This window comes from Nuphar pumila, chromosome 5 (genome assembly GCF_984573655.1).
Source record: "Nuphar pumila chromosome 5, dmNupPumi1.hap1.1, whole genome shotgun sequence".
In the NCBI taxonomy this organism is placed as follows: Eukaryota; Viridiplantae; Streptophyta; class Magnoliopsida; order Nymphaeales; family Nymphaeaceae; genus Nuphar; species Nuphar pumila.
Window position 1 is genome coordinate 117,129,710 of NC_143253.1, and position 23,860 is coordinate 117,153,569.

The 23,860-nt window shown below is 36.6% G+C and overlaps 1 protein-coding gene across 1 annotated transcript in view; it reads right to left on the reverse strand.

Moving 5' to 3' along the window:
• Positions 1–23,860, reverse strand: part of LOC149838304 (ATP-dependent DNA helicase Q-like 4A) — a 90,383-nt gene that overhangs the window by 14,275 nt on the left and 52,248 nt on the right. The window contains exons 13-17 of the mRNA XM_090008221.1: positions 7,919–8,005; positions 7,700–7,827; positions 5,534–5,654; positions 5,273–5,424; positions 5,056–5,191 (exon numbers count right to left, since the gene is read on the reverse strand). Coding sequence (XP_089864347.1) covers positions 5,056–5,191; positions 5,273–5,424; positions 5,534–5,654; positions 7,700–7,827; positions 7,919–8,005 — 624 coding nt within the window. The remainder of the gene's footprint in view (positions 1–5,055; positions 5,192–5,272; positions 5,425–5,533; positions 5,655–7,699; positions 7,828–7,918; positions 8,006–23,860) is intronic.

Here is a 23,860-nt window from a genome sequence, read left to right on the forward strand (position 1 = left end):
TTTTCACTCATTTAAAATATGCTTGGATCATGTACTGTTTTAAAGAAGAAGAAGAATTGGGTTGTCATAGACACGCTATTTTGGGAACCTCACTGTCTGGCCGACCAAACCAGCCAAGCATGGCTCGGCTGGTTAGGTCTGGCTGGGCTTAGCCCAGCCAGCCTGACAGGGTCTGCCAAGCTGTCGTGCTCAGCCGAGTAGGGTCGGCTGAACCGGCTCGGTCCAGCAGCAAAAAAAAAAAAAGAAATATACATAAAATAAAAGAGGGGTTTAAAAGAGTTTTTTTTTTCAGGCTCAGTGTTGGCTTAAATATGGAATTCTAAAGTTACATGAATGTTAGCTTTCAGTTTGTGTTAAGTATATTTTGATTGTTATTACATGCTAAGGATGGAATTTTGTTTCATATGCTTGGACTTAATATGATATGCATTAGCAATATGTTATTTCAAGTGGTTCCAAAGTGCATGTGCACACGTAATATGAAGTGTTTAGTTATGTGATTTAGTTTCCAGATTTTTCTAAGTATGGTTGGTTTATCTTTATGCATGCTAATAATTAAACTTTTCACATGTCTACTTGACACACCTTGCTTGCTTTTGCTTTGAATGCAAATTGGTCGTCACATGCATACACAAACTTCAAATGTGGAATGTTAAAATATGTGCTTATGTGGGAGTATGTCTCATACTTGATAAATGAAAGCATGTACATGGGATAGTGGGGTAAACTCATGCATATGAATGTTGTAGATCATGCACACGTTTAATTGGCATGTATGAATGTGCATTGGAAGCATGTTGACATTATTGCATATATGGCATCTTGTTACGATTTTTGCATATGATGCATCGATGATCAATATGAATCATCGTAGGCCTGGTGAGCCTCGAGCTTGGAATTACTCCTTCACTTATTTTAAATGCATCGCAAAAATCACATAAATAGACTGCACTGTATTGCACGGTTCTATGTGTTTCCACGGGCAAGAGTCCTGTGATGATTCTCACAGGGAAATATACGAGTCTTTGCCTTTGTTTGCATGTTGAATTGCAAATTAAAGAAATGAGATAATAATAATCTAATAAAAATAAAAGAACAGTGTAATGTACTTTCTAAGATGTCCCGTCGGGAGTACGAGACTCTTGGAGTTTTGGTTTTGGGGGACCACGAGAATACAGAAACTTTGTGTGCATTATTTGATTTACCCCTGAACACAATATTGAGGTTCTTTCTCCTGGCTACGGTTTTATGGAGAGACCGCCACTTTGATTGGGGGTGGTGTGTAGACACAGTTGTTTTGGTATACCAAGAAAAGTGGCAATTGTGGATGGGTGGTCCCTGATGTCTCTGCTATGTAAGAATATGCATGGACTGAAGTCATGCATTTTCCTGTTATGCATTAGATCGTACATGTTTACTTGTTTTCTTAACTGTTAAATGTTGGTGAATGCTTAATGTTGTTCCCTAATGCTTGTTAAATGATTGTATTGCTTAAATTGTGATCTATGTTACTTATTAAATGTTCCCTCATACTTAATAATTGTCTCTAATGTATGAATGCTTAAACGAATTACGAATTACGAATTTGTCATAATTGCATACCTCTAAAATATTGTATGAAATCTTATACGTATTCTTTATGCTCATTTATTTCATTAGAGAGATGCGCACGCAGAATTCCTCGGATTTTTGACACCATATTTATGTGATTTTTCGCAGCCGCAGAGAATCAGTGAAGCGACTCGCTTCTGGGAGAGCTACGAGTGTTACACGTTTGCTAGACAGCTTCACAGAGAGACAGTGTGGCTCAGTTTTTCCTTATTTACTTTTATGTCATTTAAATAACTCTGATATGTCTCTTGCAATTTCTGTTTAAACACGCTTTCTTTCATAATTAATAAATAATGAGTTGTTAGGGTTTGAGATGATAAATGTAAGATCCCTTGTGGTGTGGTTGGTTATCCAATTGAGAGTGAAACTGTAAAAGCCACGGGTCTCTGGGAATGTTTACGCACTTGTTTAAAAAAAAAATTGTGTTTCCAAGGGGTATGAGTTGGGGTCGTTACAGGTATCGTGCCCCAAACATCTGCATATATTAATTCAAGTGGTCTAAAAGATAAAATAGTTTTTTTCTTGGAAAGGTAATCTCTTCATTTTGCCAAGAATATAATCTTCACAAGTAAAGCTTTCAAAACTACAAAAAAAAAAATCAAATTTGAAAAGCGCTGAATTTTGATTACATTAAGGTGGCCAAGTCTTTTATGCCATAAATCTAAATTTATTTTCTAAACAATACAACACAAAGTATTCTTGAAAATTTTCAAAAAAATCCATATAATATAGGCCTTATTCCCTATGGCCTTCTCGAATCAGTTTTCTTTGTTGGTGATCCTGCACCCAACAACCATCAGAGGAGACATTACATCCATAGTCAGATATTTGTGAAACAGATAGATGAAGATTTAAGTTCATCAAATATTTGTGAGAAAGATAGAAGATTTAAGTTCCGTTTAGGAATAAATCTAACTTTTGGAATAAAAAATGAATTTTGAGGAAAAAATTGAAATTCCATATCCTTTTTATCTCAAGAGATGTACCATCAGGATTAAAAACATTTAGACACACTTGAGTTACCGTGACATTCAGATAAACCATCACTTATGTATCATATGAAATGAGGCATCGGAGTGAGGAAACCAAGGATTTTTATGAGGATCTGAGAAGAACGAGACAGTGGCTCCAGTGGATTAAGATGCTCCTTTGAGAAGAGGTTGAAGAGCTTCCATAAGTTGAGTTAAAGGCATGTTTCCAATGGATAATTCTTGAGTAAGAACAATGACATTTGACTCTTATGGAGAGCTAACTGCGGCAGCCTTCTTCTCATAAGTCCTAAGTTTGGGACATTAGGGTCTTATGTGTCCTTGTTCATGGCAAAAGTGGCACATAACCTTTTATGTATCATGCTCATTTCCTAGTCTTCTATAATGTAGTGGTTTGTAAGTACATATGTAATTTTTCGGTCTAGATACGATAAGAATTGAGTCATCCTCATTTTTGGTAAAACATTTTTTTAACCTATTTTCCTTCGTACCTAACTCTTCTATAGTGTTGTCAATAGAGAAAACTTTTTCTCTATAAAAAAGAGCTAATTTGATGGATTCAAACTCCGACCACAATCCATTGATGAATTGATAGAAATGTTCTGAATCGATTTTTCTTTGGCAAAGTTTTATATCTTCGAGACAATGTCATTTTGGCTCTAAAACCAATTCTTCCCAAAACTCGGACAATTCATTGTAGTATTCTCTAATACTCTTATATCCTTGAGTCATATTTTGGATTTTGTCTTGCAAATTGCACACATGTGCAATATCCTTAAGATAATAAATTCTCTTAAGATAATCTCATGGCTTGTTGGCATGTTCAAATTTGGCAAGGCTAGAGCACCTTTTGATATCAACACTACTAATAAACCAAGACATGATCTCGGCATGCCTCATCCTTCCATTCCTTTTATTTCTTCTCATAGGTAGCCATAGCCTTTGTTTTTTCAACTTCCATAAGAGGCACTTCTTTTTCTCCGTCTAATTTGGTAAGAACTAGCTTAGGTTCCAGATCTGACCCATCAACAAGAGCCCATATGAGGTGCCTCATGATTGAAGTCCATGTTACATAATTAAAATAATTGAGTTTTATGGGTTCAATGGTGAGATTATCATTGTCATCCATTTTTTACAAGGGTTAAGAGAGAGAAAGAGAAGAAAATGATAGATAGAGATGAAAGAAGAATAAGAAAAGGCAAGATGAAGAGCACTCCTCCACCAAGTAAGCTCGATCACCAAGCACCACCAATGGTGCACATAATCACTTGAAACTTTGAATGCACAATCACAAACACTTTGAATAAGAGTCCCAAATGAGTTTCAACACTTCCAAGCTCTCTGATACCATGTAATAAAATGGTGATATTCAAATATCACCACCAAAGTCTACCAAATGAATACACAAGTGGATATAATCAACAAAAGAAAACTCACAAAGGTGTCCAAACACAAAACCCACAAAGGGGTATTCTCACAAAACACACACAAGGGTCACACAAGAGATTGATAAGGGAATGCAAGAATGCATTGAATACAAGTAGGGGGGTCATCCCCTTTTATATACATCATGGGAAGCTCATAGAGCCGTTGGAGATAGTCCAATGGCTCCAAGCCCTCTAGTCAACTTGAGTTGACTAGACCAAAAAGAAGAAAAAGAAAAGATTATTTACAATAAATAAATATATATATGTATATACGTATTCCTACACACACACACACACACACACATATATATATATATACATACATACATTTTAACATGGTACACTATTGAGGACCACTTTTGAAGGAAAATACAAACCAAGCAATTTGATGTAACTAGAAAAATATAATTAAAACATGGAGAAAAGTCAGTGTTCACATCAATATTCAGCATTTATATTAGATGTGATTGCTGCAAAGGATAACCAATTAGAGATAAAAAAATACGATCATGAACCAAAAGGGTTTTAGTCATCCAAGATTTTCCATAATTGAGAAAAGATTATATTAAAGCCGATGTCATATGTTTAATAAACAAGCATTGCCATTATGTAATGAAATTGCTGTACATAAAGCAACATTCCTAATTTAAAGAGGACAACAGAAAAAGGAAAGCAATTTGAAAGGCAGTCAGTTTGTTTCAGCTGTTGCCAACTAATGTCTTAGTGACCTATCTCATTGTGTAATCCATATCAAAGGATGAGCAAGATGCCCAAAGTCTGTTGAAATGTAAAAAATTAGCAAAATTGAGGAAGCAAATGATATTTATCATTTATAAAGGCACAGCTACAATTAATCAAACATGAAATGATCCCCCATTCTCTGCTAAACAGAAAATTCCACCTGAAAAAGAAAAGAGAGAGAGAGACCATGATGTACAATCCTATCAACATGGAATTAATAAAGAATGATGGTTTATAACAGGGAAAAACAGAGATAACAGAGGAAAAGAGAAAAGATTAGTACTAACCTTCAATTTTTCAGCAACTTTCTCGCAATCCATTCTTGAAAGGCAATAGATTATGCCACATTCATCAAAATGGTTTTCTCTAATATATCTATCAATATCCTCCAAGCACCTTTTAGTCTTCGGCATTATGTAATACCTGCAGTGTTAATGATGCCTGAGCTGCTAATTTGTTTCAAAGATCAAATACAAAAAGGACCACGGAACAGAAGCATCTTACCAAAGATTTGGGCGATTGAAACTTTGACGAAAAACAACACAGTTTACAAGGCCAAGTGCTTGCACCACATCCTCCTTTACAGTTGCTGTTGCAGTTGCAGTCAAAGCCAGTACAGGAGCAGTGGGAAACCGCTGCTTCAAAATTCCAAGACCCTGAAGGTTTTCAAAAGCATTTTAGAAGCATAGGTTCAAAACCATGGCAACAATATGTAGGATATATCTCTGTGCAATCCATTCTAAGAAGCACTTTTTCTTTTCAAACCTGGTAATCTGGTCTAAAATCATGACCCCACTGGCTAACACAGTGAGCCTCATCAATAACTATTCTGGCTAGTGATTCCCGCATATGCAAGCTCTCCAGGTGTCTCAATAAATTATCGCTTCTGTCAAAAAAAATCTGCATTAATAACAAAAGTGCAAATAAAAAGTAATAACAAGTTAGAAAAAAGTAGAAAAGATACAACTCTGTTTTTTCCAGAGTCATTGCAATCCAAGGTAAAAATTTAGTTGCACGGCTAGAACAGACAATTTTGGTTAGAAAAGGTAGTGTTGTAAGTGCAGTCTTTATTCTTTGAATTGGAAAGGAGCCCTCAAACATGAAATACACAAAGGAAAAAAGGAATAATAAAAATAAATAATGAGCAAGTATAAAAATAAATTGTCAATCAATGGCAGTATGCAGATTGTAGTGCACAGGCATCATCATCTTGGCATATTATCATCACAGTGCCCTTGCTTTATTCATGCAGGAAAAGGAACCAGCAACTTTAGTGAGTTACTGTGTATTTGTCCATTGTTTCATTCCTTTATTCATGCAAGCAGATTGATGTTTTAGTAAGTTTGATAAAATGGTGACAGGATAAAATGGTAAGTGCCCAGTGGTTTAATGTATGCATGTAATTAGGGATGAAAATGGGTTGGATCACTTTGACCACCAACCGTTCAACACAAAATTCCCGGATATAGACCTATGGGTCAAATGGAGATCCATCTGATCAGATCCCATTGGATTTGGAAAACTTGGTTTCTGTCAGAACTAAGTCAAAATGGATAAGACAACTCATTTTAATTTATTCCATAATGACCTTGTTATCAACCTTTTAATATGGTATGAATTTATTGTCTCAGAACCATAGTCACTGATATCATTGATATTTTGAAAATATTGCAATATTACCACCATCTATGTAACACAGATTCTTCTAACAGGGAAACGCACCCATGTCGCACCCACACCGATGCGGGTGCGACACTTGGGCATGGCTTCCTTTGTGTCAGGTGAAGTCAACCACACTAAGGTCCATTTTTGTCTAAAAGTAGATTCGGTTAACCCTAACCAAGTCCAGTTTTTTCTATATCATCTATATAAATACATAAATGCACACACGCATATATCCACACCCCCGCACCCAAGTTTTTTTAAATTACCGTGTTGCACCTTCGCACCCGCACCTGCATCTATGTGACATAATCACCATCTTAAAGTAGGCCGATAATATGGGTAAAATATCTCAACATTTTTAACATATTTCTTAAATAAAAATATTGTGACAATATTGTGATATTTTTTACACTCAGTTTTTCTATTTTTCTTTCTTTAGAATTTTAAAAACTTTTAAAACTTGTTTCTTTATATTTTTGCAAGAAATATAAAACAAAATAAGAATCTATTATTTTCCTATCCTTCTTATTATTCTTTATATTTTTCATTTTTAGAACTTCCGAGATTTTCTCAAGAAAAAACACTTTTGACAATATCTCTGAGAAAACCGCTCGATGAGAAATTACCTTGAAGGATACAGGTGACTATGCTCAGAACCAATCCTGTATTTTAATCCAGTTTCATTTCATGTATGAATCTTGGATCTACATTGATATCTAACCGACTGAACTGAAGGTTGGGTTTTTGGGTCTGAACTAAGAGTAAACCATAATTAAGCCAAAGGCCCAACCCATTTTCACCCTATTCATAGTAGGTTGTTTGGATCATTTAGAAATGTTGTTAAAGCTATCTTCCCTCCCAATTACTTCCCTTTCACATAATGAGCATCATCATACTTTTATGCAGCAAAAAGATGAAAGACCCAAAAATATTATGATCAAAGATACAGAACCCATATACTACATTATTTAACACAGTGAGGTGTTGTCTTCCACTTTACACCATTTTACATACTTTAAGACCACAGATTCCGTCTTGGATGTTTTTTATTTTGTTTGAGAATATCTTTGGATGTTTAATTGTTTACCCTGTTCATCCTTCATTTCAAAGTTGACTGACAAACCAGCGAAGATAGTTGCTGCACACATATAGCTTAAAATTAAGACTATGGCATTGTTTCTTTGTGTTTACTGTCTGATACCAGTTATCACAATTTATAACTACTAGTACGGATGCATATCAAAAATAAGGATAGAAAATACTCACTTTGCAATTTTTTCTGGTGTCACGTATAACAACTTGTATTTACAGCAGTCTGAAGTCAGTTCTCTAAGGACTTGTTGCTGCTCACTCCACTCCATAGTTGCACTTAGATATGTTGCAGCAATGTTGGCCTATAAATTGGTGATTAACAAGCAAAATAGCATTAAAAATATAAGAAAAAATAAAAACAGAAAAGGAAAAGAAGGTATCAGTAAATTTCACCTGCAACAAATGCATGATTTGATCCTGGATAAGCGAGACAAGAGGACAAATAACCAAGGTTACTCCAGGGCATATAAGAGCAGGAAGCTGCAGATGGGACAGCTAACAAATTGTTTAGAAGCACACAACAATGTACACAAGAGAATGATGATTTAGTGTGGCTTACAGATTAACATTGAATAACATTCACCATAAACAAAATCATACAAATATTTCCTAACCAAGATGCTCATGCATTGATTGCCCAAATAATAAACAACAAATCTGAGGAAGGAAAAAAATCAGAAGGCAACTACTAAACTACAAATACAGAAATAGAATGGAACAAAATGTCATGGCAACAAGTATTAGCTAGACAAGGTGAATTCAACTTGCAAGTATTGCCATTTGTGAGGGAAAGAAAAAAGAGGTTCTCAAAGATGAGGAAGAGTTTATAAAACTAAAAAACTAAATTATTCTACCACTTGGACATAATCCTTTGTATGGAAACTAGATTAGCCAGTATTTTATGCAATGTTGTATGTATCAGTGTTTTAAAACTCGCCGAGTCAACTCGTTGACTCGGCTGACTCGGCTCGGCTCGGCCCTCCAGCGAGTCAACCTGGCAAGGCAAACTCGGTTTGCCAAAACTCGGGCTTGACTCGGGCTTGACTCGGCCTGACTCGGCTTGACTCGGCCTGACTCGGGTGAGTTCTGGGATGTTTGAAATTTGTTTTTTGAGTTTCAAATGGTAATGATATATTTACATATATGCAGTCTACTGTTTACTGTCTGTACAATCTAGTTGAAAAATCATAGATGCAAGTTGTATCTAAGCAATCTGACCTCATATATGTGTTCAACATGGTTTATTTGCTAGGAATCACACCTTTATCATATTTTTTTATGTAAAAATATTTTTTTTTGAGTCATGAAATTTTGGCATATTGTAGGCCATTGATTTGTGAAGCCCTTGAGAAACTTGCTTACATGTTGACAAACTATTTGAAAAAAAAAATGTGTTCTAATAGATTGTATGTACAATTGACTGTGTAAAAACATACATTGAAAAACTTACTCTATTGGCAAAACCAGGAGATTTTTGTATGCATTTGCTTTTGTCAAATAAAAAATGGTCTATTTTGCAGTTTCAGACCTTGTTTACCTCAAAATTGGGATTGATATGAAAAATCAGATAAACTGTTGAAATGGAGAACCAGGTCTTGAGTAAGGCTAAAATAGTCTAGTACTTTCTGCAAGCTGATGAAATGGTTTGGCAGTCGGGACTTAAACTAGCAAAATTAATGAATTTTTGCTTGTCGTGACCAACTGTTCTACATCTAATAAACTTTTAATCTTTAAACTCCCAGATTTCTGTGGCACATGACAAATTGACTGTCAAAGTGCTTGTATAGATATCAAATTCAATTATTCAAGCAAACCTCTATAGCTCTTTGCAGTTGTTTTTATATTCTTACAGACATTTGGAGACTATGTTTACTCAAAAACATGGTTTCAGACAAATTATATATTGTTTTTCTTTTAAAATCAAAAGTTAACAAAACCTGGTCCGAGTCACCGAGTTGACCCGCCGAGTCACGAGTCAATAAAGAACGAGTCGAGTTCCGAGTCACGGGTTTTAAAACCTTGGTATGTATTGTATTGTATCGTACAATATGGTACAATATGTATCGTTACTATTTAGAATATTGATACGATATGCACTTGTATCGTGATATGAGTGTGTATCGTAGTTGCATCGCATGTATCATATTGTATCATACAATACGGGGTGTATCGTACGATACATGGACGGCAGTCTTACAAAATGGCCAAATCGTAATTTTTCAGTTTTGGGTTTTAAAAACCTCTTGAGGGTTGACTTCCTCATTTGTATAGAAGTCATTAAAGAGATATTCACGCACCCTATGACTTGTAAGAGCGATTTGGGGGCAGATCCATGCGCAACGGAGAGGACTTTTGCGGTTTGCTAAAGTAAAATGCATTTTCACCATTTTTTCACTCAAGGAAGGTGGGTTAAGGTAAAAAATCCTTATTGTGAGTACAATTATAAAGCTACCCTCCGAAAAAAATTTGCCTCGAGGGGTGTTGCCCCCTACAACCCCCACCAACTTACCACGAAGATGGATCCACGAAAATTAGATATCTATATCAAGGTAGAAATTAGGCTCCACAGTCCTCCAACAAAGATGGCATCAAATGACATGGCATGGCAATGAGACACCCAAGTAATGAGTGGAAACCGATTAAAAATCAAGTGCAATTATGAAAGTATGAGTCTTGTGCTATGTCACAGGGACTCTTCAACTAGGTGCCGCACCCAATGCGATCAACCTGACCTTGGTGCAGTCAACGCACCTAGGGTCATTTATGTCCAACTTTTGGACTTTATATATATATATATATATTATTTTTTTTTTTGCTGCACCCCCGCACCCAAGTTTTTTGAAAGTGCCACACCCCCGCACTTGCACCCATGTGACATAGGTCTTGTGGCATTTTCTTAATTGCAAGATATTTAATATTTTACATTGTTCTTGTGAGAAAATTGACATTTGATGATGTCTTATGCGGCTTATAGTGTAAGATCGTGTATTTTTCACACATAGTTAAATTTGAATATTTCAAAAATTTGGCGAAGTATAGAAAAAAAATTGGTAGAATCTCGATTTTTGGCCGATGTTCTTTGAGTCTGGGCTTGGCTCAAGTCTCGTCGACAAGGTCTAGATGAGTCAATCGAAAGGTGATACAAAGTTTTGTTTGCAACCTGTAAATTCGAGCGAAATTCAGACAAATTTCAGAGGCGAAATGTGAGTTATATATCGTTGGATGAATATTGAAATTCTGAGCGTAATGATATTTTATGTTTTTGAATTCAGGCTACGGTTGGCCCAAAAATCATAATTTTTCGAAAAAGGACCGTCTTGACGGGCCAGGTTCGGATTCAGACTGGATCCAATACTTTTGATCCAAATTAACATGGCTCTGGACTCTATCCAAGACCCATATTAATTAGGATTTGATCCAGACCAAGATCCAATTGGGGTTTGGATGTGGATTTGGATCTTGGGTCTTGGATCTAGATCCAAAACCCATACCCAACGAAAATACAGCTTTAAATTCAATTTTTATATTTAAATTGAAGTTAATTAGAATTAAAAAGACTTCTAGAGGGATAAGGTACCCTATGAAAGTTTTTAGATATTTAAATATTATTAATTATTAATTAATTAATTAATTATTTTTAATCAATTCCAAAATTTATTTTGTTGAGTTGTTTAGGACTTCTTGGAAGAGTACTTATATAGGTGTATTAGACTAAAGAAGGTTTGAGAAAGTTTAATTGAATTAGGAAAGAAGATTTGAAAAGTCAACATAATAGAGTTTTAAAATTTTTGGAAAGAAGAGTGAGAGAGTCCCAATTAGGGATTAGCCTCCAACCCTCTCTAGAAAGGCTGGATGGATAATTGAGTGTGTCACCCCCCTTGTTATCTATATATAGATAAAAAAAACGTGAACCCCAAAGACAGAGAAAGAAAGAGGGAAAAGAGGAAAAAAGAAAGAAAGAGAGAGAGTGGAAAAGGGAGAAAGAGAGAGAGGAAGAGAGGAAAAGAGGAGGAAGAAGAAGAGGGCTTCTTCTCCAAACACCCAAAGATTTTTCCAGTTTTACAAACTTCAAAAAGAAGGTACAGGTTCGTTCTCTTGATGTGAATGAGAAAGAGAGCATAGATTTGATTTCTATGCAAGGTTTTAGTGGAAATCCATTGGAAAAAAGTAAATCTGAATATTTATTCTAATATGCACGGATGGGATTAACGAGTTTTCATTTCCAAGGTTTGTTTTGGATATATATATAGTGCTGCCACCCCATAGAGCTGGACAGATCCGCCATGTATTTAACATGAGCAGATCTAGTCCAGATCTAGTGCGTTAAAGTCTTGAAAGAAAACATATTTATGATCAGCATATGGTTAAAAATTTCCATGCACAAATTCTGTATAGGCTTGTTCTTATGCTAAAACAGAATTTTCGTTTATCTAAGATCAATATGCTAAGTTGCATGCCCATTGCAAATTTATTTTTTTCATGAAAAAACTCAATGTAAATCTGTGTAAGTGTGCTTGCCAGATCATGAATCTATGCATACCTGAATGTAAGTTTGCCTATACATGCATATTTGAGATGTGAGTACGTAAATACATGTATACCTGATTGTATATCTATATATTCATGCATACTTAAATGAAAAAAAAGCCTATGTATGCTTGAATGTGAATCTATATACATATGCCTACCTGTATTTAAATCTGGACATGTATGCATTCTTGGATATGGATATGCACATACATGCATACTTAATCTGTGAATCTGATATATTCCAGACCCAGCCGAACCATCGGCAGGGCTGGCATATTGTCAAAAAGAAAACATATATTTAAAAAAAAAATTTAAAAGAACCCTTTTGGTAGGGCTGGCTAGTACAAGGTGAAAGAAAGCAACGAACAAGGAGAGAGAGGCTCTGAGGGCTGCAGAGAAAACCCAAATCCAGGTCTGCGTGTTTTGCTTCTCATTAAGTAGGCTTCTGTACAGTGATTAGGGTACGAAAATACCCATTACATGTTATACAAATATTACAGCCTGTCATTAATGAGCATGTGTTAATAAACATGATAAGTTGGGTCTGGATCCTGAGATCCAGATCCAGTCGTGAATGGTGTCTTTTCACCTTCCCTCAAGGTGTACATGGTTTTGAACCATGAACAACTTGTCTTTTAACATCCAAAAATTTGTCCTTGATAAGTCTTTTTGTAAACAAGTCAGCAACTTGATCAACAGTCCGAACATATTCTGGTTCAATTTCCTTTTCTTCGACCTTTTGTCTTACAAAATGTTGATCAATTTCAATATGTTTGGCACAACTGTGGTAGATGGGATTGAATGACATGTTGATAGCACTTTGATTGTCACAGAAGAGAACACTTTTTAAAATTGATCCTCCTACTTCTGTCAACAGATGTCTGATCCATATTACTTCAGCTGTAGTTGTTGCCATTGATCTATACTCTGCTTCTGTGCTCGACCTCGCTATGGCTTTTTGCTTCTTACTGCTCCGGGAGACAAGATTTAGGCCAATAAAAATACAGTATCCTGAAATTGATCTACGCTCATCTGGATCTCCTACCCAATCTGCATATGTGTAAGTAAGAAGCTCATACATGTGATGGCCATGCATACTCTTTCTGTATTGAAGACCATCTCCAATAGTTCCCTTCAAATATCGAAGAATGCGTTTAACAGCTTCCATATGCCCAATATGTGGTTCATGCATGAACTGAGATACTTGATTGACAGAATAGACAATGTCAGGCCGAGTGAAGGTAAGATACTGAAGCATTCCTACTATCCTGCGATATCTTATAGGGTCCTCATACAGATCTCCATCTTGGGAACTGAGTTTCTGATGAAGTACACAGGGTGTGCTTATAGGCTTGCAATCAGTCATACCTGCCTTGCTAAGCACATCAACGGTATACTTATGTTGAGTGAGTGTCATAACTTCAGCATTCCTGTCAACTTCTACTCCAAGTATCGCAGTTTACCAAGATCCTTCATCTTGAATCTATGATTCAGAAGTTCTTTAACCTGTTCAATATATTCATTAGAGTTACCTATAATGATAATGTCATCAACATATATCAATATCAGGGTAACTACATCTTTGCATTTGAATATGAAAAGAGAATGGTCGAGAAGAGACTGAATAAAGCCATATTTTTCTACTTCAAGCGAAAAACTGTCAAACCAAGATCGAGATGTTTGCTTCAAACCATATATAGCTTTCTTTAACTTGCACACGTATTCTTTAGAGTTTCCTTCTGCATACCCAGTGGGTTGCTCCATGTATACTTCCTCCTTTAGAGTTCCATATAGAAACGCATTTTTCACATCCAGTTGACAGAGTCCATTGGTGTTCAACAGCCAATGATAGTATGATGCGGATAGTGCCCATTTTCACGACCGGGCTGAAAGTCTCATCATAATCTTGTCATTGCTCCTGTGTGAAACCTTTAGCAACCAGCCTAGCCTTGTATCGTTCGATAGTCCCATCCGGCTTATACTTTATCTTATACACCCACTTTGATCTAACCACATTTCGATTGTGGGGTCTAGGAACAATATCCCAAGTCCCACATTCGTGAAGGGCCTCCATTTCTTCGTTCATAGCTTCAATCCATCTCTTAGAATTTATTGATTGATAAAATGTTGTGGGTTGATCCTTCTTGCCCAAAGAGGCTAAGAAGAGTTGAAAATCCATTGTAAAATTCTCATAACTAACCCACCTATCAATAGGATGTCGAGATCGGGTAGACCTTTCTGTGAATAGGTGATTGAATGGAAACAGGAAGATTCTGCTCCTGATTAGAGCTGAGGGGTATCTCCTTCTCACGTCGAGAGTAAACAATGCCTTTATATCTTTCTGGAGCCGATAGTGACTTAGAAATCACACTTTTCTAAGGTCTTTTCTCAGCAGTAGATATGTTTCCCTCATCTCTTTGATGACATTCAGAGGAACAAACATCATCAATACTAGAAAAGAGATCTGGGTTTAACCAAGGATGGTAAACTTCAATTTCAGAAGGAGTGATAGCATTATGACCAAAATTTGATTCGTCAAACACAACATTTCTGGATATTTTGATGTGCTTGCTTACGGGATCATAACATCTGTAGCCTTAACGAATCTGCACTTTAAGGCCTTATCTTGAAACTTATGTTGCATTGAACTGTCAACATGAACATAACATACACACCCGAATACATGCAAATCATGATAATTTGGATGCACACCATGCAAAGAGAAATAGGGTGATTTGTTTTCCAATATGTTCATGGGCAATCGATTTATGACATAGACTGTTGTATGAAAGGCTTTTGTCCAGAAGGTAACTGGAAGATTACTATCATGCATCATGCTTATTGCACTCTCGACAATATGGCGATGCTTTCGTTCAGCAATCCCATTCTGTTGAGGTGTATGAGGGCAAGACACCTGCCTACTTATCCCATTTGTCTGGAGGAAACTAATAAAGTCATTTGAAGATAATTCACCCCCTCCATCACATTGGAAACAAATGATATTCTCAGAGAATTGATTCTGAACAAAGGAATGAAAGTTCTGAAATAACTTAAAGGTTTCAGATTTATTTTTCATAAAGAAAATACATGTGTATCTAGAATAGCTATCAACAAAGATGAGATAATATTTAGTGCTAGACATGGAAGAAACTGGAGCCGGGCCCCAAACATCTGAACATATAATCTCGAATGGTCTTGAAGCTCTTTTATTAATGGAATGAAAAGGAAGAACATGACTCTTACACTGAAGACAACTAGAACATTTTTTATTGTCGACACTTAAACTTAGACTTGACTTAGGAATAAGACTACTTGAAACAAGCTTATCAATAAAACGACTACTACAATGACTCAGACGACCATGCCAAAGATTTGGCTCAATACATTCAGAAAGATTAAAAACAGTCAGGATGAACTGAGGATGATGGTGTGAGCTTCAAGGTGGAATCAACAGACTGAATACCGGATGAAGGATTCTCTTGGAACACATACATATTCCCTTGTCGTTTTCCTTCAGCGAACGTTTCCCTCGTGTGAAGGTCCTTAACACAAACAGAGAAAGGAGTAAACTCGATTGAAGCATTAATGTCATCTACAAACTTAGAGACAGAAACAATATTTTTCTTGATATTAGGAGCATGGATGACATTTGAAAGAGCAAGAGAAGAGTTGGACATAGGAATTTCAGAGTTTCCAATGTGCGAAATATGGTGGTGAGACCCATCTCTAGTGACTATACTATTTCTACCAACATAAGAAACAAGATTTAGGAGCTTACCAGCATCACCAGTGACATGAGTGGTTGCACCAGAATCAACATACCAAGTGCCTTGATCATTCTGTTTGATATTTAATTCAGCCAAAGCAGACAATAACAGTTCTTTGACTTCTCCACTATTTTTCAATGTATTTGTTCCCCTTCTTGTCTCCAATTGTTTTCCTCTATTTTGCGAGTTAAACCAACAATTTGCCTTTATGTGTCCCCTTTTGTTGCAGAGAAAGCAGGTAGGTATTGTCCTTTGCCTTTGCAGATTAAGAGGCATATTGGGAGTAGGTAATATTCCACGAGCTCCTTGTCCATTCCTCTCTTGACTTCCTCTTTCTCTAGATTCATACCAGCCTCGTCCACGACCATAGGCGACTCCTGTGACAAGAACATCGTGGGCTCTAACGGGGTTGTGATTACCTTCAGAGAATCCTTTCAAAGTCATCTCATATTGTAAGAGCTTAGCACGAAGATCTTCAAATGTAGGTAAGTCTGGCAAACATAGCAAGGAAGTAACCATCATATGATAATCGGGTCCCAGCCCGCTCAAGGTTTGTTGCACCATATCTTTGTCGTTAACCGCACATCCCACTATAGCCAACTGATCTGTGATGGTTTTCATTTTGTTTAAGTAATCCATGACAGTCATTGAGTCCTTTCTCAGCATTTGAAATTCTTTCTTTAAAAATAAAACTCTTGCCTGAGAAACTTGAGAGTACGTCTGAACAAGACGATGCCATAACTGCATAGTTGTGCAGTCATCAGGGATTGCCACAAGCACCTCTTGTGACAGGGTGGAAGTGATGTAGGCAACCAAAGCCTGATCTCGCTTCATCCAGGATATATATTATGGATTTCTGACAAAAGTAATGGAAGTGTCACCATCCCCAGTCTTGCTATCTTGTGATATGAATTCTGGAGGAACAGAAACAGAGTCATCTAGATGCCCAGAAAGATCCTGACTTCTTATGAATGGGATGATTTGTCTTTTCCAAGTAAGAAAATTGGAGTTGTTCCGTTTTTCTGACACAAGTTGGCTAAGAAAGTTGGAAGAAAGTACAGATTGAGAAGAAAAAGAATCCATAGGTAATTGAAGGTGGAAGGAAAAGAATATTGGAGTAGAACAAAAAAGAGTCAGAAACAAAGGTCAAAACCAATACGAAATTTCAGAAAACTCAGACTCGGCTGCCCTTTTTTTCTTTTTTTTTACAGCAGACCCAAGTCAGAAAACAAAGTTATGCAGTAAACTGATCTGAATAAAGATCAGTTAATGAGAAGCAAAACAGAAACACGTTATTTGGATATAACGTGTTTTTTTTTTGAAAGATGCAAAGGGCTGAATCTAATTTTTGGATGAAACGATATTCTAAAACGTAAAGAAGAGAAATCTGAATTTGTCCTTACTTTTCTGAAGAAGATGAGGAACAAACAATTTATGAAGTCACACAAGAATTTGCTCTTGCGTGACCATATGGAATCACGTCAAACTGCGTGAAAGGAAAAAGTAAATGCAAAATAGAGAAGGTGCAGACTCTGATGACGATTAAAGGAAAGAGGATGATGATTAATGGTGGGTGACGATTAAAAGTGAAAAGGGATTGATGAGATGCAGACCTTAGAGATAGGAGAAAGAAAAGAAAAAAAAACAGAATACCTTAGAGATAGGAAAGCAACGAGGGAGGAGAGAACCTGGATTTGTTAATGAAATGATTAACTTGGAGGAAGACGTTGAAGAGAGAACCTGGAACTTGTTGCTTTGATACCATGAAAGAAAGCAACGAACGAGGAGAGAGAGGCTCTGAGGGCTGCAGAGAAAACCCAAATCCAGGTATGCGTGTTTTGCTTCTCATTAAGTAGGCTTTTGTACAGTGATTAGGGTACGAAAATACCCATTACATGTTATACAAATATTACAACATGCCATTAATGAGCATGTGTTAATAAACATGATAAGTTGGGTCTGGATCCTGAGATCCAGATCCAGTCGTGAATGGTGTCTTTTCACAGGGCCTGTTAGGCCAAGCCGAACCAGGTTCAGCTGGGGCTGGGCTAGGTGCGTGTGCATTTACAAAAAAAAAAAGAGAGAAAAGTTTTTTTTTAGGTTTTGCCTGGTCTGCCCGGACCTGGCAGACTTGTACAGGCCCGAACTAGCCAACCGAGCTCGACTGGGCTGAAGCCGAACCCCAACCGACTGGGTCGGCTAGGTGTAAATTACCTATAAAAAAATTAGAAAAGTATAAAAGCTTTTTTTTATTATTATTAGTGTGCTGGCAGGGTGTTGCCGACCCAACCGAACCAGGTTCAGCTGGGCGGCAGCATGACCTGTCAGGCCAGCCGAACCAGGTTCGGCTAGGCAGGTGATGGGCCTGTCAGGCCCAACCGACTGAGTCGGTTGGGTTCGGTTGGCCAAACATCAAAAAACAAAGGTGTATTTAAAAAGATAAAGTTTTTCTATTTCATCTGAATGGGTTCAACAGGGTACCAGACCCAACCGACTGGGTCGGCTGGGCCATGTACCTGCATATTTTTAAGAAAACAGAAAGTTAATGCTTGTTGTTGAAATGATTTGATAGTATTTTTGCATTAGACTTTCATCTCATGTCCAGGTTATGCCAAAATAATATTTAAATATGATATATGATCAAATTTTTCAATTTATGTATACTACTTATGCATGTATGAGCTTGGACAGAAATTCAGTTTGGTATGCGAATATCCAGATTTGCTTAGTGTAATAGACTTGGTTTTATTCATGCTAAGATTGAATTTTCACATTCTTAGAATTGGTTTCTTATGCTTGATCAATGTCTTACGTAAATTTTCTTACATGTGCATGTGTAAACCCGAAATTTATGTGTTTGTGCATATACATAATTGCATGAGCGTTCACATGTGTTAGTGAGGTGATTCATGAATGGAAGCATGTATTTGGCATGATCATGTGACAGCCGCAACTCTCTCTCTCTCTCTCTCTCTCTCTCTCTCTCTCTCTCTCTCAATATAGGTATTCTAACAGTAACGACCCCAAACTTGTAAAACCCGTAATTTTTAAGAATTATTAATAAATAAGGAACTCATTTTTTTACCTCCAAATTAGAAATGTGTTTCTAGCTTTTGAATTTCATTTATTTATTTATTACATATTCATTTGTTCATTCAAGCCAATCAGGGTATAATTTGCATTTATAGAACTATTTTGGGCTATAAATCACTATTTATATATATATATATATATTACATTTAAATATATTTTTAATAGAGTTTGTAAATTATTGGAGTGTATTTGTGTGTTATTTGGCTCTTGGTAATGATTTATAGGGTAATTTGCTATTTTTGGCTAATCTTGTTATAATTGGCATTTTTTGAGTTTTTGGCATTTGCGATTGCACACGAAGGGTTCGTTGTATTGCTTTGTAATGAAAAGAGGCGGAAGCACCAATAGAGCAAAAAGTCACTCTTTAAGAGTGACTACTAGAGCCAAGAACACAAACACCAAATGTGCACACACAAAACTCACAAATATAGAAAATGACTTAAAGTCATAAGTTGGATGTTATTAAAGAAAGGAAGAGAAGGGTGTAAAAACCCATGCATTTACAAGGGGGAACCTCCTCCTTTTATAGAGGAGGGAAGCACTAAAGGGGAGTCATAAAGGGGGCTCCCTTCTAGTCGTTGGGAGCCCCAACGGTCATAAATATGACTGTTGGGGCCCCAACGACTAGATGGGTGGGGCCCCTTTATGATTCCAAAAAGTAAAAGACAAAAATAAAAAAGAAAAAGGGGAAAAGGGGAAAAGGTAAAAAAGAAAAAAGTACATTTGGAATTACCAAAACACCCCTATCGGGTTTTTGGTTTATACAAAATAAAAAAAGGCTATATTATGTATATATACATATATACGTATATATACTTATATATATATATATACAAATGTATATATATATAAGTATATGTATATATATATTTATATATACATAATTTAACATGCTCCCTCAAACTTTACGGGGAGAAGACCGAAAGTTTGCCAAGAAGAAACATGAATCGCGGAGTTGGGAGCGCCTTGGTGAAGAAGTCAGCCAGTTGATACTCTGAAGTGACATATGGCAATGTGATGGTCCCTTTGAGATACTCGTCTCGAACATAATGGCAATCCATTTCAATATGCTTAGTCCGCTCATGAAAGGTGTGATTGCTGGCAATGTATATCGCACTCTTGTTATCACAACAGAGCTTGGTGGGAGTGGAAATGGGAACGCCCATGTCGCCAAGAAGACTTTTGAGCCACACAATTTCCATAGTTGTCATCGCCATAGCCCGATATTCAGCTTCTGTAGATGATAATGAGACTTTCTGTTGCTTCTTGCATCTCCACGAGAAGAGAGATTCACCTAAAAAAATGCACAGACCCGTAATTGAGATACGATCATTGGGATTACCTCCCCAGTCAGCATCAGTAAAAGCAGTCAATTCAAGAGATGAGAAAGAGGATAAGAAGAGTCCCTTAGAGATGGTATTTTTGATATATCGCACAATTCTCATTACAGCCGCCATATGAACCGTAGTAGGCGCGTGCTGGAACTGGCTCGCTGCATGAACTGCATGAGCAATGTCTAGACGGGTAATGGATAGATAGGTGAGGGATCCAATTAATTGACGGTAGGGTGTTGGATCTTCAAGAAGAACACCATCTTCAAGTCTTAGTTTCGAATTGATAACTTCGGGAGTCTCAACTTTCTTTTCATTAGATATTCCTGATTTGGTACAAATTTCTGCAGCTAACTTCATTTGAGATAAGATGTATCCTCGCGCGGAATAAGTCACTTCAATTCCTAAAAAATATCTCAAATAACCAAGATCAGACATATCAAAAGTATCTTTTAACATAGACTTAATATCATTTACTCCCTTTTTATCATTCTCATAGATGATCATATCATCAACATACAGCAGAAGCATAATAATGGAGTCACCTGTCCTTTTAACAAAAAGAGCAATGTTAGTATAGCAAGATGAAAAACCTAAATTGATTAATACATTACTAAACATGTCATACCAAGCTTTAGGAGCTTGCTTAAGTCCATATAAAGCCTTTTTTAATTTTAAAACTTTTCCATTTAAATTCATACCTGGAGGCGGTTCCATATAAACTTCTTCATTTAAATTACCATTCAAAAAGGCATTTTTAACATCAAGTTGAAAAATTGACCATTTTTTAACAGAAGCTATAGCAATAAGAGCTCGAACACTAGTCATTCGAGCAACTGGGGCAAAAGTTTCATCATAGTCTACCCAATACTCTTGGGCATATTCTTTGGCTACCAACCTAGCCTTATATCTTTCTAATGAGCCATCACTCTTAGTTTTAACTTTAAACACTCATCTGCATCCAATGGGTTTCTTGTCATTGGGAGGATTAATGATTTCCCAAGTTTGCGCCCTTTTAAGGGCATCAAGTTCAAGTTCCATAGCTTCATTCCAATGAGCATATTGTTTAGCATCATTGTAATAAGATGGTTCATGAAATGAGTGAAGAGCAAGTAGGCATGCTCGATAGTTAGGAGAAAAAGAGTCATAAGAAACAAATCTATTTGGTATCTTGGGAATGCGATTTGATCTTCTTTGAGAGGTCTCTTCTATCGACTCACTTTGAGAAAATCTTTCAAGGGCACAAGGAGGATTTCTTTCATGCCTTCTAGAGTAGACTTGTATTTGTCTTGAAGCATTTTCTTCTAAGTTTTGATCATTATTTGGATGTTCAACAAGATCTTCATTAAGAGGTTCACTAGGATCAACATGATCATCTATGATGTTTTCTTGAGGTAACAAGTCAAATAAGAAGGAATAGTCAACATTTTCACTTGGTTGATGCGAAAAACCGTTTTCTTCTTCAAGGAATGTGACATCTTTTGAGATATAAAGTTTATTTTTAAGTATGTCAAAACATTGATATCCTTTTTGTTTTTCGCCATATTCCAAGAAAATACATTCAATAGCCCTAGGAGAAAGTTTATCATTTTTGCGAGTTAAAACAAAGCATTTACATCCAAAAATTCTTAATCTTTTATAATCGGGAGACATATTGTAAAGTTTTTCAAATGGAGAAAGATTTTTCAAGGAGGATGAAGGCATTCTATTGATGAGATATGTTGAAGTTAGAACCGCTTCGGCCCAAAAGGATTTTGGGATATTTTTTTAAATCAATAATGTTCTTGTAGTTTCTATTATGTGCCTATGCTTTCTTTCTGCAAGACCATTTTCTTGCGGAGTGTTGGGACAAGAACTCTGATGACAAATTCCATTTTCTTTTAAGTAGCTTTGAAAATCATTAGACATATATTCACCTCCTGAATCAGACCTAAGGATAGATAGATTTCCTAAAATTTGATTTTTAACCATTGCATGAAATTCTTTAAAGAAGGAGAAGACTTCGGATTTGCGATTTAGGAAGTATATCCACGTAAATCGAGTGAAGTCATCAATAAAGACCACATAATACGAAAAAACTCCTTTAGATAAAATAGGAGAGGGTCCCCATACATCGGAATGAACAAGTTCAAATGGCCGAGTGGTAAAGTACCTTCTTTGAGGAAATGGAGTAGCTTTAGATTTCCCAAAAATGCAATCTTTACAAGTCATGTGATTGTCTTTACAAGTATTGTTCAAAAAAGGGAAAAGAGACATTTTTACAAAATTTGGATGACCAAGTCTCTCATGCCAAATACCAATACTTTTGTCTTTAACAAGATTGCAAGACGACTTAGATGGAAGCGTCAAAAAGTCCATAAAATAGAGATCACCCCTTCTATAGCCTTGCCCAATCAGCTTCCCTGACTGGAGATCCTGCAGGTGCAATCTTTAGGTGAGAAAGAGACTCGGCATCCATGATCAGTGATTTGGGAAACGGAAAAGAGATTTAAATTAATTTTCGGAACGATTCTTACTTTAGGAACGAAAAAGTTTTGAGAGTTTTTGAAGTCAAGTGTTCCAATACTTTCAATTTTTAATGACGTTCCATCGGCCGTTGAAACATAGGAGGATATGGGTTCGGAAGAAACATTTGAAAGAGAGTTTTTATGAGATGTCATATGAAAAGAAGCACCAGAGTCTAGAATCCACATACCTGGAGGTGATGAAGAGTAGGCGATGGCGGCTCCGGATGTGGAAGGAGAAGACTTGAGAAGGTGTTGGAGAGCTTCGGAGATATGATTAAGAGTTTCTTTGATATCTCCTTCTTTGGTACTTTCTTTCTTCTTTGGAGAACATTCTCCAACCGCGGCAACCTTTCCTTTAAGCTTTGGACAAACCGGTTTAATGTGCCCCGGTTCATTACAATAGTGGCATATAATTCCCTTTCTAGGCCCATTGTTATTTTTGTTAAAGTGGGGAGGTCTATATGCTTTAGCATTCGATCCGGGCCTAGTAACGGCCAAAACTTCATCACTTTTAATGCTCAAGCCAAGTCGAGTTTCTTCTTGACATATCTCGGCAAGGGCATCTTCAATAGGTAGGGCTTTGCTTCTATGGAGAAGAGATGCCCTCACTTGTTCAAATTCCGAGCGAAGGCCATGAAGGAATTGAAAAAAGTGCTCCTTTTCAATTTGTTCCCTTCTTAGCTCAATATCTTGTGGAGCAACCCATTTAGGCTCAAGAAGGGCAAGCTCATCCCAAAGAGGGGTTAGAGAGCTAAAATAGTCCCGGACACTCATATCCATTTGTTTGGTGGAACGGATTTTTTCTTGACAAAAAATTTGTTGAGTAAGATCCTTTTGGGTATACATACCCTTAAGGAAAAACCAAGCTTCATTGGCCCTTCTAAATTTGGCAATATTAGCACAATTTTTAAGGTCTACATTGTTCATAAACCATGCCAAAATTTTGGCATGGTTACTTTCTCAATCCTCAATTTTGGATTGATGTTCATTAATGGCTTTGATGCGCCCATCGCCATCTAAAGCTTTTTCAACTTCATTTTCAATTTTTGTAAGAACAAGAGAGGGTTCGGGAGTAGTTCCCATAACAAAGCCCAAAAGTTTCTTACC